Raw genomic sequence first — 15,999 nt, 5'->3', positions numbered from 1 at the left:
AATTTAAAATTCACTGGGATAAGTTGTTTTACCCAGTTCTTACAGGAAACTATAAGGTGCTAAAATTGATTCTTCCACTAGCAACTAATTCTTAGCAAATAATTCATAAACACTAGTAGGATTTTTCTCCCATAAAATTACTGCTCCTTCCAATGGTAAAATAATTAAAAACTCTTAAGCAGGAATAGAAAAAAGCTTCTCACGGGTATGTGTAAGAGGGTTAACAAGAATTTTATGGGAATAAGAGAAAATCCTTAGCATTTTCTTAGCAAAATTACAACAAATAATATACGTAGAATTTTCTGTGTTTGATAAACAGAGTAAACATCCTTACTGTTTATTTAAATGAACAAGTCAATGTTTTGGTTTAGTTCCCTTTATACTCTAATGTTTTTAATGGCGAAATTTTTTAAGATATGGCATTTAAATCCCTTCTTTTTCGTACTTATATGTTTGGTTTTGGTTTTGTTTTGGTTTTGTTTTTATCAGATTTTGGCTTGCAGACTGCCATCAAGTTTTAGAAACTGTGGGGTTAGCTACGCAACTGTACAGAGAATTAATATGTGTTCCATATATGGCCAAGTTTGTTGTTTTTGCCAAAATGAATGATCCTGTAGAATCCTCCCTGCGATGTTTCTGCATGACAGATGACAAAGTGGACAAAACTTTAGAGCAGCAAGAGAATTTTGAGGAAGTTGCAAGAAGCAAAGATATTGAGGTACCTTATTCAGAACAAGTTCACTCAATTCTATCCCTCAGATATGGGGTTTTATTTTGAGACCATAATAGCACTCACTATAAATGTCAATTACATTATTGATTTTAGTTTTTGTCTAAAATTTTTTATATAAATTCATTCTCAAATTATTTTAAGTGTTTTTGAGGTGATCTTAGTGGGTTAAAAGGTAGTACTAATGACTCTAAGTCATGGTCTCCAGTTTCCTGTAGCTACTTGAGTTATCTTATTTTCATGGTCACTGTCTATACACATTACTATGATTTTCCTTTCTCAAACCCAGCCTTTAGATAAGTATCTAAGAGTTGGGGGGAAGGGAACCTTTCAGAGTCTAGCTGAGTAAGTGATTGATATCAGACCCTTTCTTAAACATGTTTAAAATTGCCAGAATAAAAATATATAATTCTGTCTTGTGCATGTCCATGACAGTTTCCAATTACGATTATTGAATTGTGAGCCAGTAGTTATTTTTGTGGCAAATAGAACCCTAGAAGTAATTTCCTAATAAGAAGACAAATGTGGCACAGGAACATGTCATTCTTTTAATGTTATAAAACTTAAAATCTCAAAATTCTTTCAACTAAAGTTAACATTAAATACGTATTTCTTTTTCTCTAAAAGGTTCTGGAAGGAAAACCTATTTATGTTGATTGCTATGGAAATCTGGCCCCACTTACGAAAGGAGGACAGCAACTTGTTTTTAACTTTTATGCTTTCAAAGAAAATAGACTGCCATTTTCCATCAAGGTAAATCGTCTTCAACAGAGACTTTGTGATTTAAAAAAAAAAAAAAAATGCTCCTAGAGAATTAAAAGATGAATTAATGATTTATTCACTTTGAAATATCCTACCCAACTTGAATTCATAGGAACAAGGTCAGATTTTGCCCTAGTTCTACCTGAGTGTACTTTCCAACCAGGAAATCTTTTTAATTAGTTAAAGGAGTCTTTACCATTTAAAGAGCTACTCATTTATGTTTAAACAAATGTTCGTAAGACCAATCTAGAATAATAATATGCATCCTTATCTGGTTAATGCTCAGTAATCATATAGTGGATGAAATCGAAATTCAGTATTTAAGTTTCATTTCTGATGTAACCCAGGGACATTCTGGAGAGACCAGCTTCTTCCTCAGAGAACAGAAAGACACATGACAATGATTTACTATCATTATTATTTGCTATTATTAGTGTTGCTAAAACTGAGGCTTTGAGAAAAAAGAAATTGTTAGACAGGAAGAAAATGCATACAGCCCAGAGTATGCAATGAATTGTCAAGATAAGACAAGGAGACACAACAACCCTGTGTTTAGACTAGGAATTGAACATTCTAAACCTTGCTGAGTTTAAATGTGATCACCTTGGTTGACATGTAACTGTTATCACCACCTTTTCCCTTTTCCTGCCTCTTGAAGAGCTCCATAAAACAAACATGCTTAGCTCTTGTACAGACAGGCATCCTCAAAAAAGTCCCTTTCCATAATTGTCAACTACATAAATTCTTCTAGATTAGAGACACCAGCCAAGAGCCTTGTGGTCGTCTGTCTTTTCTGAAAGAACCAAAGACAACAAAAGGACTGCCTCAAACAGCTGTTTGCAACTTAAATATCACTCTACCAGCACATAAAAAGGTATCTTTTAATAGTGGTTTATTTTAACTTTCTTTCCCTGGTGTTGAAGAAGTGGGCCCTTGGTATGCAATTAAGGAATGCTTTGTAAAGTGATTAAAGCTCTTGAAACAAGTTTTATTAGTCTCTTTGTGTAGATTGACTAAGTCTTGTTACTGTGGTGTCACATTCTTACAGTTTATATGATGGAGTCCTCTGTTTATTGCTTCTGCTTCTGCTGGTAGTACATAGATTTTTATGCTTTCAAATAACATCACATTAATTTGCTGTGGATGTACAGTTCTTGATAATTTTTGTTGGCTTCTTTTGATTTGCTTTGCCTTCTAAATCAGCTTGCATTTTGTGCTCCCTACTGAGTCTTTTTCATATCCTGATATTCTTTTCCCTGCTGTCCATTATAATATTCCTTGTCTCTGCAATGCATCTTGGAACCAAAAGGAGACAGAGTCAGATCAAGATGATGAGGTAATATGAACACTTCTGCTTTTACTCTATCAGAGATAGAATAGAAATTGAATCTGTATAAAAGAAGTTGCAGAGGGCTGAAATGTGGGAAACATATTATATTTTTGCAGATCTTGGCTTAAGTATGGTAAAGAGTATATATTTTTCTTAAAGAATGGTTTACTCTTCCTCCACATATACATAAGAGTACTTCAGTACATTCAATAAAATCACAATCCCGCTAATGATTTAAAAAAATGAACTAAAGTTCTTTAAATATTTTTAAATGGGAAAGATTGGCATATATAAATAAATATACATTTGTGCATATTTTCACCTAGTATCAACTGTTATAACTTTGAAATCAAGATCACGGTTAATATGTGAAATTTTATTGTATAAATCAACTTTTGTTTTATATAATGTAAATATGTACTCAGTGGCTATTGATCAACATTTTATATTTAAAGAAATTTATCCTGGCCATTTATTTAAAGGTATAGCTGTTCAATTAAGCTTTGAATGAATTTTTCCTTACAAGTTATCTAATATTTCTCCAACTTAGATGATAATTGGATTTTTAAAACTCACCCCTCAGTAATAAATATAATCATCAGGCTTAAGACTCGGTAACATTATTCCTAATAACACATTAACCTGTTTTTAAACTCCTCATCTATACTTTATGCTTATTAACATATGGAAGCAACAGCAGTAATGAGAATAATAAACTTTGTGTGCCTTTTTTCCTAGAATGTACTCACATAGAGTGAGTGTACATTGTGATTGATATATGTGCTTTCGATATGAATGAACATGGAAAAATTTGCTGCTCAGCATCCGAAGTCTCTGCAACGCTCGTCTTTTATTTGTAGTTCCCTGTAGTCTGCTGTGTTGGTGCTCATATATCTGCTAAATGATGGGTTATTTGTTTGAGACATTGGGGTGGGGTTGTAGAATCACATTTTCATGAGGAAAATCCATAAGAAGAAAAATAAGGATAAACAAGATATCAATATAACATCCTACAGAATATTTCTACACTGTGCAGCTGTCACAAGGAAGTTGGATATAGTCTGTTTTTGTTTTTCTTTTCCAGGCTGAAAAAGCAGATAGACGACAGAGCTTTGCATCTTTAGCTTTACGTAAGCGTTACAGCTACTTGACTGAGCCTGGAATGAGTGAGTTTCTAACACATTTACTAATCTATGTGGATTTTTATAAGAAGAGACATTTTTTCTATACAATCTCAGTTTGGGGTCATTTGAAAACCAATGACTAAAGAAAAATTGCCTGTAAGAAAACTTTATCATGAAATCTAAGTAACATATTATACATAGTTGAAGATCTGAAGCACAAACACCCCTAAATCATAGCTTCAAAACAGTTTTTAAAGCATTATTTTTATTTTTTTATTTTATTTTTACTTAGAAACATCTATTGCTTGTCTTTAAAAACTTTGATTTCAGTTTGATTGTTAACTATGCAAGGAAATAATGTTGTAGTGATGTTGCTTTAAATCTGTGCTCAAAAGAGAAAATATTCACTTTTATACATGCGAGATGGTAAAATGGATGATGAAGTAACTTTAGTTGTCGTCTCATTTTTCTTTTTGTCGGTAGGTCATCATATTTGAGTAATGAATCTTTTTCTTCCCACTTTGAAAGAATTATATTTTCTTACCTTCTTGAGGTAGCATTTGTTTACTGATTTCTTATTTCCTCCTTTCCTCTCTCTTTCTCCCTCCCCTCTGCTCATTCCCCCTGCCCTTTATTAAATCGGTTCTAAGGCTAGTAGTCTTCACTAGATTGGTTAAACCCTTTTCCTGTCTCAGTGATTACTAATATTTTGGTCCATTGCTAACTGGCTTGCAAGTATAAAGGTATAGATTCATTCAGTCATATCTATTCATATAGATTCTCTCTCTCTGTGCTCCTCCCTCCTCCTTCTCCTTTCCTCATCCTTATAGTTATTACCTCTGGTGATCACTGTAGCCCTCAAGTGTTCCCCTCCCTCCGTAGGAAGTAGGAGAATAAGAGTAGCACTGTGTTTGATTGATATAGTGGGGCCACTTTAACCATCAGAGAAAGATTTGTACAAAAAGCTTTTTTTTTCAAATTAGTGACTCATTTCTAGCTATTTCCCATTACTCGCAGACTCAAGTTCAGGGGATTATTGAAAACCTATCAGGAAGAGCCACAGCTTTGGTTTTTCCCACCTTTCCTGAATTCTTGTTTCTTTGGGCCAACATAGCACATAAAATGTGCAAAAGGAAATTACTTAATGCTGGTGGTCTTAACATAATCTTCTGGAGTCCAGCTCCTTCACTACTTGGAAAGTGTCTATATTCAGACACAAAACAAGGAGCATAAGAGCAATGAAGCCCTACTATATGCGTGAAATGTGCTTCCAGGTCTAATTTTTTTCCCTCTAGCAAAATGTCTAAATCCTTCCAAAATCATAAAGGCTGAAATTAACTCTCATTAAACTATTAATAAAAGGCAGAGAAGGTGTGTGTGTGTGTGTGTGTGTGTGTGTGTGTAAGTAGGTGGTTTTTCAATACAACTACATTTCCTAGGTAGAAGTTTTCCTTGGAATACTACTGTTTGCCCTGAAGCTCAGGCACTCACTGAGCAGCTGGTTGGGAATCCCCGGCAATATCCTTAAGCTTTGTACAAGCTCCACGGACCAGCTACTTTAGGCCAGAGGCCCTCTGGGCAGGTGAACTCCCATCTGATTCTGCTCCCTAAAGTATTTTGGGGGGGAAATAATGAGTTGTAAAGGCAGGTGTGTGCTAAGTCAATTGAATTTTTCCCGCTTATGCAAGTGTTGCTACTTTTTGGTTAATGTCAGTTAAGGTACATGTAGCTTTGTCTTCAAAACCAATACTTTCCTCAGTTTTATGAACGAGAGCATAAGGGTGGTGAATGGAGGAATGGAAAGGTCTAAGAGGGGCTCACAGAAAATGCATGGCTCCTGAATTGGTTAGAACTCCAAGTAAACGCAGCTTTTCCCTCATCGCCCTGTCTTTCCCATCCCCCCCACTGAAACAATAATAAATTCTGGTGTAATTCAGTGCCCGAAATCCAGAAATTCCCTTTGTTATAAAGGGTATCATAAAATTTGTAACCAAATAGTAAGTTGACTGTTTCATGCAAAGTATAAGACTGCAGACATGGTGCAGAAGACTTTTTTGCTTGATGGAGCCAACCTTCAATGATAAAGGAGAGATACACTGCCAGTTTCCGGTAGTTATAAAAATAAATTCTCTTGAGACGTTAGACCGAGCCCAAATCCCTGAATTGAAGGAATCGCCAGACCTTCCACATGCAATGTGGTGTTTCTAACCAAGTTTGGCAATATGATACTGAAATTTATGGCCAAGAGAGGTAATGAATGGGTGAGATTTGTTTTAGTTCCCCCGCTTTTCTTTAGAATAATATGTAAGCCTAGAAAAGGGTATGTGCTGAATGTTTGAATTTAAATGTACACTGGGAATGAAAATTTTCACCCTTGTGGGAGTAGCTGCAAATCCAAGCACTGGACTGTAGCGATGGCATGAGCACAGCATGAAGAGTATAAAAGATGAAGCAGAATCTCATCTCCTCTTAACCTTTCATTATTATTCTGAACCAGTACTTTCTGGGAGTGAGACTGTACTCAGCTGTGACATAAATGTTAGCCCTTTGCAGGCATCCCAAATATCTGTGACTGCTCGGTTTGTTTGTTAAAGTTGTAGAAGTAGGGCTAAGTGTGTGTTTGCTCTCCCCCAGCGAGTGCGTTTACATCATGCGTGTGCTTCTTGTCCCATTTCCAGAAGAATGCTGGTAGGAAATCCACTTTCCCTAATGATAGGCCTACCTCATGAAGCTCCAGTGTTTGGGGTATCCATGAGTCCCATGGGTACCCTTCTGGGAAGGTACCAGGATTGGTACCCCTGCCAGTGATTATATATGTACATACAGAAAAATATTATGTCCCTCTGTAGATACTTAAATATAGGGGTGTCAAAAATAAGAATGTGCTTTTTAGATTTTCCCCATGATACCTTTTGAGAATTAAAAGTATAATAGATTATGAAAAAATATAAGATAAACTATATGTTTTTATCCATAATGAAGACAACCTCAGATATGAATATATCTAGTTGCAAATGTATTTTTAATGTGCAGTATGAAATGTTTTCCTAAAATCTCAAAAGGTACCAAGTTTCACATCTCATGGAAAAAGTGTACTCTTCTTTCTAAATGCTCTTGTGAAAGTATTTTTAAAGTTTATATATTGTGCATACTATGGCATAAAAATTGTATTACTTCATTGGCTTGTTTGCCATGATACATTGTGCATGATAAAATGTTTTCAGTTGCTTTGCTTGCTTATGGTAACCATGAACCATATTTTCTCGGGTTTTTTTTTCCCTTTGTGTGTGTGTTCACATGCATTTTTAAAATCATTTCATATTACATTTTCTTTTTTCCTCACCAAAAGGAATATACTGCATGGAAACAATAAATGCAAACATTCCTTTTCTTTGTTTTCCTTTAAAATTCTGACTCAGAAAATTTCTTGCTCTTATTGGCTTTTTATGGGTGTAAAGCATAACCGAATTGTGCATGGAAGATACAGATTAAAAATCCAGTGGCTTCACAGTTTGCACATCAGTTGCCTGTCACTTAAAAGTTATTTTGGATTCTGCATGAAATAGGCTTGAGTGGTTTCCTAAAAAGACTTTTAGATATTTAATGTATAGCTACATACATTGATATGGTTCTAAATAGGTGCAATCTGGATCACCAAAAGGTTCAAGGAGAGGGAACATTAGAAATTACTAAAATGAGAGTTTTATGGTTGCACAAAACAAACATGTACCTATACAGGCAAAACAGAACGGCTACTGATATTTCAAAACCAGCACATAAGAAAGTCAATAGGAAGTAAGGGAACCGTTTTCCATTGTGGTTATTTTTCATCATTAATTCTTTCCTCATGTTTTCTATTTTTTCATTGTTGGCCTATTTATTTGCAACGTGCTTTTTCTGTCTTTCATTTCACATTGCTCTGTGTTATATTTATTTCGTTGTTTTTTTTGTGTGTTTTTTTGGGTTTTTTTTTTTAACTTTGGAGTAGTTATGTCTGTAGAATTTTTTTTCCTCTTTTACTTAATTGTTCCTTTTGCCTCCTCCATTCTAAATCATGCAAACAATTGTACTTGCTTTTGTAATATTTCAAAGTTTACTGACCAATTTTTTCTCTGGTCTCTCTGTTTCTCAACCATTTTTGTTGATTTTTGTGTTTGATTTCATTTTAAAATTTAAGAAACAGTTGAACGGAGTGCAGGAGCAACAAGATCCCTCCCCACCTCTTACTCATACAAGCCATTCTTTTCTACAAGACCATACCAGTCCTGGACCACAGCTCCGATTACAGTGCCCGGGCCAGCCAAGTCAGGCTTCACTTCCTTATCAAGTTCTTCCTCTAATACGCCATCCGCTTCTCCGTTAAAATCCATTTGGTCTGTTTCGACTCCTTCTCCAATCAAATCCACTTTAGGCGCGTCAACTACATCTTCAGTTAAATCCATTAGTGATGTGGCATCTCCAATTAGATCTTTTCGGACAATTTCTTCACCAATAAAAACAGTGGTGTCACAATCTCCATACAATATCCAGGTTTCCTCTGGTACCCTGGTTAGAGCTCCCACAGTCACGGAGGCCTCGCCTTTAAAAGGGCTGGCATCCAATTCTACGTTTTCCTCTCGAACCTCTCCAGTGACGACAGCAGGGTCTCTTTTGGAGAGGTCTTCGATTACTATGACACCCCCTGCCTCCCCCAAATCAAACATTAATATGTATTCCTCAAGTTTGCCATTTAAGTCAATTATTACATCAGCGGCGCCGCTAATATCTTCGCCTTTAAAGTCAGTGATGTCTCCAGCTAAATCAGCAGTTGATGTCATTTCATCAGCTAAAGTTACCATGGCCTCTTCTCTCTCATCACCTGTGAAACAGATGCCTGGACATGCCGAGGTAGCATTAGTCAATGGATCTATTTCCCCTCTGAAGTATCCATCCTCTTCAACTTTAATTAATGGATGCAAAGCCACTGCCACGTTACAGGAAAAAATTTCTACAGCTACAAACTCTGTGAGCTCTGTGGTCAATGCGGCTACAGACACAGTAGAGAAAGTGTTTTCTACCACGACAGCAATGCCATTTTCCCCACTCAGGTCATATGTTTCTTCCGCACCGTCAGCTTTTCAGTCTCTAAGAACTCCTTCCGCAAGTGCACTCTATACATCCCTTGGGTCGTCTCTATCTGCAACTACCTCATCTGTAACTTCATCAATAATCACAGTGCCAGTATACTCTGTAGTCAATGTTTTGCCAGAACCAGCATTAAAGAAACTTCCAGACTCTAATTCACTTACAAAATCAGCAGCAGCCTTGCTGTCACCCATTAAAACATTGACTACGGAGACACGTCCTCAGCCCCCTTGCAGTCGAACTTCATCTCCGGTTAAGTCATCTTTGTTCCTTGCACCCTCTGCCCTTAAGTTGTCTACACCATCTTCTTTATCTTCCAGTCAGGAGATCTTAAAAGACGTGGCTGAAATGAAAGAGGACCTAATGCGCATGACTGCTATACTACAAACAGACGTGCCCGAGGAGAAGCCATTCCAACCTGAACTCCCCAAAGAAGGGAGAATTGACGATGAAGAACCTTTCAAAATTGTCGAGAAAGTAAAGGAAGACTTGGTGAAAGTGAGTGAGATCCTTAAGAAAGATGTGTGTGTAGATAATAAAGGGCCACCGAAATCACCAAAGAGTGACAAAGGACACTCTCCCGAAGATGACTGGACAGAATTTAGTTCAGAAGAGATAAGAGAAGCAAGACAAGCTGCTGCAAGCCATTCTCCATCTCTGCCAGAGAGAGTGCAAGTAAAAGCAAAAGCTGCTTCCGAAAAGGATTATAACTTGACCAAAGTCATTGATTACCTAACAAATGATATTGGGAGTAGTTCACTGACAAACTTAAAGTACAAGTTTGAGGATGCAAAGAAGGATGGTGAAGAGAGACAGAAAAGAATTTTAAAACCAGCAATGGCTTTGCAGGAACACAAACTCAAAATGCCTCCAGCCTCCATGAGGCCTTCCACCTCTGAGAAAGAATTATGTAAAATGGCTGATTCCTTTTTTGGAACAGATACGATTTTAGAGTCTCCCGATGACTTTTCTCAGCATGACCAAGATAAAAGTCCCTTGTCTGACAGTGGCTTTGAAACAAGAAGTGAAAAAACACCTTCGGCCCCACAAAGTGCTGAAAGCACTGGTCCTAAACCACTTTTTCACGAAGTCCCCATCCCTCCTGTCATTACAGAAACAAGAACTGAAGTGGTTCATGTGATCAGGAGCTATGAGCCCTCAGCTGGAGAATCTCCCCCGTCCCAAACAGAGGAACCCGTGTCACCCAAACCATCACCTCCTTTTATGGAATTAGAACCAAAGCCCACCACTTCTAGTATTAAAGAAAAAGTGAAAGCATTTCAAATGAAAGCCAGTAGTGAAGAAGATGACCACAGTCGAGTTTTGAGCAAAGGCATGCGTGTTAAGGAAGAGACTCACATAACCACAACCACCAGAATGGTGTATCATTCTCCACCCGGCAGTGAAGGTGCCTCTGAAAGAATTGAAGAAACCATGTCCGTCCATGACATCATGAAGGCCTTTCAGTCCGGGCGCGATCCTTCCAAAGAACTGGCAGGTCTGTTTGAACATAAGTCTGCAGTGTCTCCAGATGTTCACAAGTCTGCTGCTGAAACCTCATCCCAGCATGCAGAGAAGGACAACCAAATGAAACCCAAACTGGAGCGTATAATAGAAGTCCACATCGAAAAAGGTAACCAAGCTGAGCCCACTGAAGTCATTATTAGAGAAACCAAAAAGCATCCAGAAAAGGAAATGTATGTATATCAGAAAGACTTATCCCGGGGAGATATTAACCTAAAAGATTTTCTGCCAGAAAAACACGATGCTTTCCCTTGTTCAGAGGAACAGGGTCAGCAAGAAGAAGAAGAACTTACTGCCGAAGAGTCACTGCCTTCTTATCTGGAGTCTTCCAGAGTAAACACTCCTGTGTCCCAAGAAGAAGATAGTCGCCCTAGTTCTGCTCAACTCGTATCTGATGACTCTTATAAAACATTGAAACTTTTGAGTCAACACTCAATAGAATACCATGACGATGAGTTGTCAGAACTAAGAGGGGAGTCTTACAGGTTTGCTGAGAAAATGCTTCTGTCAGAAAAGCTAGATGTGTCTCATTCTGATACCGAGGAATCGGTTACAGACCATGCAGGACCCCCTAGCTCAGAGTTACAGGGGTCTGATAAGCGGTCCAGAGAAAAAGTAGTCACTGCCCCCAAAAAAGAAATTCTCTCCAAAATCTATAAAGATGTGTCCGAAAATGGTGTAGGTAAAGTGTCTAAAGATGAGCATTTTGATAAAGTGACAGTGTTGCACTATTCTGGCGATGTTAGTAGTCCAAAACATGCCATGTGGATGCGCTTCACTGAGGACAGATTAGACAGAGGTAGAGAGAAGTTGATATATGAAGATAGGGTGGACAGGACTGTGAAAGAAGCTGAAGAAAAACTGACTGAAGTGTCACAGTTTTTTCGTGACAAAACTGAAAAGCTGAATGATGAACTGCAGTCCCCAGAGAAAAAGCCACGCCCTAAAAATGGCAAAGAATACTCTTCTCAAAGCTCTACCAGTAGCAGCCCTGAAAAAGTACTGCTGACAGAGCTGTTGGCATCCAGCGATGAGTGGGTTAAGGCCAGGCAGCATGGCCGTGACGGACAAGGCTTCCCCAAAGCTGATGAGAGGAAAGCATCCAGTCTGCCTAGCAGCCCGGAGAAGAAGCTTCTTTCCGAACATACTGAGGACAGCAAATCCACAGAGGAAGCCAAAGGAAGTATTTCCCAGAGCAAAGCACCAGAAGGGCCCCAGTCTGGGTTTCAGCTCAAACAATCTAAACTCAGTTCCATTAGGTTAAAATTTGAACAAGGCACACAGGCCAAAAGTAAGGACATGCTTCAAGACAAAAAGACAGATGGCCAATCCAGAATCCCAGTTAAAAAAATCCAGGAGAGCAAGCTACCTGTCTACCAAGTTTTTGCTAGAGAAAAACAGCAGAAGGCCGTAGACCTCTCAGATGAAAGTGTATCTGTGCAGAAAGATTTTATGGTATTAAAAGCTAAAGACGAGCATGACCAAAGCAATGAAATTGTTGTAAATGATTCTGGCTCTGATGATGTGAAAAAACAAAGAACTGAAATGTCAAGTAAAGCAGTGCCTGACTATTTTTCCGAACAACAGGCTAAAGACTTGACATGTCATGTAACCTCAGATTTAGCAACTAAGGGACCATGGGACAAAAAGGTCTTTAGAACATGGGAAAGTTCTGGAGCCACTAACAATAAGTCGCAGAAAGAAAAACTTTCGCATGTACTTGTTCATGATGTAAGAGAGAATCACGTTGGTCACTCTGATAGTAAAATTGTTGATCAAAGGAATGAATTTTTGTCTGTGACTGAGAGAGAACACAAATTGTTAACAAATGGCTCTCTCTCAGAAATTAAAGAAATGACTGTAAAATCTCCCTCCAAAAAAGTCTTATATAGGGAATATGTTGTTAAAGAAGGGGAACGTCCTGGTGGATGTCTTGGTCAACCTTCCAGGAGAAGTGAGAGCTCAGCAACGTCGCACATCCCAGTAAGAGTGGCTGACGAAAGGAGAATGCCGTCTTCTAATATTCCCGATGGTTTTTGTGAGCAGTCTTCATTTCCAAAATGTGAACTATCACAAAAGTTACCCCAATCAAGTATGAGTAAAGAGACAGTTGAGACACAGCACTTTAATTCTCTAGAAGATGAAAAAGTTACCTATTCAGAAATCAGCAAAGTTTCCAAACATCAGAGTTATGTAGGCTTGTGCCCGCCTCTTGATGAAACTGAAATGTCTCCCACCAAATCTCCTGATTCTTTAGAGTTTAGCCCAGGGAAAGAATCTCCTTCTAGTGATGTATTTGACCATAGTCCCATTGACGGATTGGACAAAGTTGCACCACTAGCCCAGACAGAGGGAGGGAAAGAGATAAAAACTTTACCTGTTTATGTCAGTTTTGTACAGGTGGGGAAGCAATACGAAAAGGAGATACAACAAGGAAGTGTGAAAAAAATCATAAGTCAGGAATGTAAGACAGTACAAGAGACCAGGGGGACCTTTTATACAACTAGACAGCAAAAGCAACCTCCTTCTCCCCAAGGTAGTCCAGAAGATGATACTCTAGAGCAAGTTTCCTTTCTAGATAGCTCTGGAAAAAGCCCTTTAACCCCAGAAACACCCAGTTCAGAGGAAGTGAGTTATGAATTTACGTCTAAGACACCAGACTCACTCATAGCTTATATACCAGGCAAACCCAGCCCAATTCCCGAGGTTTCTGAGGAATCTGAGGAGGAGGAGCAGGCTAAGTCATCCTCCTTAAAGCAGACTACAGTGGAGGAAAGAACAACAGTTGCACACGAAATGCCCAACAGTGTGAGCAAAGACTCTAACCAAAGACCCAAAAATAACAGAGTTGCCTATATTGAATTTCCCCCTCCTCCACCACTGGATGCAGACCAGATTGAGTCAGATAAGAATCATTATCTCCCTGAAAGAGAGGTCGACATGATTGAAGTCAGTCTGCAAGACGAGCACGACAAGTACCAGCTGGCGGAACCTGTCATCAGAGTGCAGCCACCTTCCCCAGTTCCTCCTGGGGCAGATGTCAGTGATTCGAGCGATGACGAATCTATTTATCAACCAGTCCCGGTTAAAAAATATACCTTCAAATTAAAGGAAGCAGACAGTGAACAAAAAGAAATGACAAAATCCAAAGCTTCTGCTGAAAAGGCTTCCACCCAGAAAGAATTGGAAACTAATGGATCTGGAAAAGATAACGAATTTGGCCTTGGCCTTGATTCACCTCAGAATGAAACTGCCCAGAATGGAAACAATGACCAGTCCATCACAGAGTGTTCCATTGCTACCACAGCCGAGTTTTCTCATGATACAGATGCCACAGAGATTGACTCTCTAGATGGCTACGACCTACAAGATGAAGATGATGGCTTGACAGAGAGTGATTCTAAACTCCCAAGTCAAACAATGGAAATTAAGAAAGATGTCTGGAACACAGAAGGCATTCTGAAGCCAGCTGACCGCTCCTTTAGCCAAAGTAAACTTGAAGTTATCGAGGAGGAGGGAAGAGTGGGACCAGATGAAGATAAGCCACCTTCTAAAAGTTCTTCCTCTGAAAAGACTCTTGATAAGACTGATCAGAAGTCAGGGGCCCAGTTTTTCACACTAGAAGGCAGACATCCTGACAGATCAGTGTTTCCTGATACTTATTTCAGTTACAAAGTAGATGAAGAATTTGCCACTCCTTTTAAAACAGTAGCTACCAAAGGTCTAGATTTTGACCCTTGGTCTAATAACCGAGGGGATGATGAAGTGTTTGACAGTAAATCACGGGAAGATGAATCTAAGCCATTTGGTCTGGCTGTGGAAGACCGCTCTCCAGCAACCACCCCTGACACAACGCCAGCCAGAACGCCAACCGATGAAAGTACCCCAACTAGTGAGCCTAACCCCTTCCCATTTCATGAAGGAAAAATGTTTGAGATGACTCGCAGTGGTGCAATTGACATGAGCAAGAGGGATTTTGTTGAAGAGAGGCTCCAATTTTTCCAGATTGGTGAGCATACTTCTGAAGGGAAGTCAGGGGACCAGGGGGAAGGGGATAAAAGTATGGTCACTGCCACACCACAGCCACAGTCAGGGGACACCACTGTAGAAACCAATCTAGAGAGAAATGTAGAGGCACCTACAGTCGAACCTAACCCCAGCATCCCGACCAGCGGAGAGTGTCAGGAAGGCACATCCAGTAGTGGCTCCCTGGAGAAATCAGCAGCCACTAACACCTCTAAAGTTGATCCCAAGTTGCGCACGCCTATAAAAATGGGAATTTCTGCATCCACCATGACCATGAAGAAAGAAGGCCCTGGAGAAGTAACAGATAAGATAGAAGCTGTGATGACCAGTTGTCAGGGAGTAGAGAATGAAACTACAACAGTGCTGGCAAATTCAGCCAATAGCCACATGGGCGCTAGGCCCCAAGAAAAACATGATTTTCAAAAAGATAACTTTAATAACAACAACAATTTGGATTCTTCCACTATACAGACAGATAACATTACAAGTAAAATAGTTTTGACAGAACATTCTGCACCCACTTGTACCACAGAGAAAGCTAATCCAGTGAAAACCTCATCAGGAAAAAAGACAGGGGTACTGCAAGGACACTGTGTAAGAGATAAGCAGAAAGTTCTTGGAGAACAGCAAAAGACAAAGGAATCGATAGGGATTAGGCGAAAATCCAAACTTCCCATAAAGGCCACTTCACCAAAAGATATCTTCCCACCAAATCATATGCCAAACACTAAAGTGAGTAAAATGAAGCAGGTTAATGAATCTGAGAAAACCAAAACCCTTACATCTTCTTCATGTGTAGATGTCAAATCCAGAATTCCAGTAAAAAACACACACAGGGATAACCTAGTTTCAGTTAGAAAAGCATGTGCCACACAAAAGCAAGGGCAGTCAGAGAAAGACAAGGCCAAACAACTTCCATCCAAGTTGCCAGTAAAGGTAAGATCTACCTGTGTCACCACCACTACCACCACCACCACCAGCACCACCACAGTTAAAATTAGGAAAAGTCAGCTTAAGGAAGTATGTAAACATTCCATTGAATATTTTAAGGGCATTAGTGGTGAGACCTTAAAGCTTGTGGACCGCCTCTCTGAAGAAGAAAAAAAGATGCAGTCTGAGTTGTCGGATGAGGAAGACAGTACTTCAAGAAACACGTCGTTGTCCGAGAGTTCCCGGGGTGGCCAGCCTTCAGTTACAACGAAGTCTGCTAGAGATAAGAAAACAGAGGCAGCACCTTTAAAATCAAAGAGTGAAAAGGCCGGCAGTGAGAAAAGGAGCAGTAGGAGGACTGGTGAGAATGAAGGCAGTCAGGTTTCTCGAGCACTCTGCTCACATCCTGGAGAACGAGCATAGTTTGTAAACACTTTCCAACTCGTAGA

At 39.1% G+C, this 15,999-nt stretch overlaps 1 protein-coding gene across 25 annotated transcripts in view; it reads left to right on the top strand.

Moving 5' to 3' along the window:
* Positions 1–15,999, top strand: part of ANK3 (ankyrin 3) — a 473,720-nt gene that overhangs the window by 427,818 nt on the left and 29,903 nt on the right. For 16 of the 25 annotated variants that reach the window (XM_033130259.1, XM_033130260.1, XM_033130256.1 and 13 more), the window contains 6 exons: positions 490–718; positions 1,358–1,483; positions 2,244–2,366; positions 2,802–2,828; positions 3,907–3,988; positions 8,124–14,603. In XM_033130259.1, coding sequence (XP_032986150.1) covers positions 490–718; positions 1,358–1,483; positions 2,244–2,366; positions 2,802–2,828; positions 3,907–3,988; positions 8,124–14,603 — 7,067 coding nt within the window. Of the gene's footprint in view, positions 1–489; positions 719–1,357; positions 1,484–2,243; positions 2,367–2,801; positions 2,829–3,906; positions 3,989–8,123; positions 15,912–15,999 lie in introns of all 25 variants that reach the window. The other 9 variants (XM_033130276.1, XM_033130277.1, XM_033130278.1 and 6 more) reach the window with 6 other exon arrangements.

This window comes from Rhinolophus ferrumequinum, chromosome 16, assembly GCF_004115265.2.
Source record: "Rhinolophus ferrumequinum isolate MPI-CBG mRhiFer1 chromosome 16, mRhiFer1_v1.p, whole genome shotgun sequence".
NCBI classification, from domain to species: Eukaryota; Metazoa; Chordata; class Mammalia; order Chiroptera; family Rhinolophidae; genus Rhinolophus; species Rhinolophus ferrumequinum.
The sequence above is the reverse complement of the archived record's forward strand: the minus strand, read 5'-3'. Positions and strand labels throughout refer to the sequence as shown.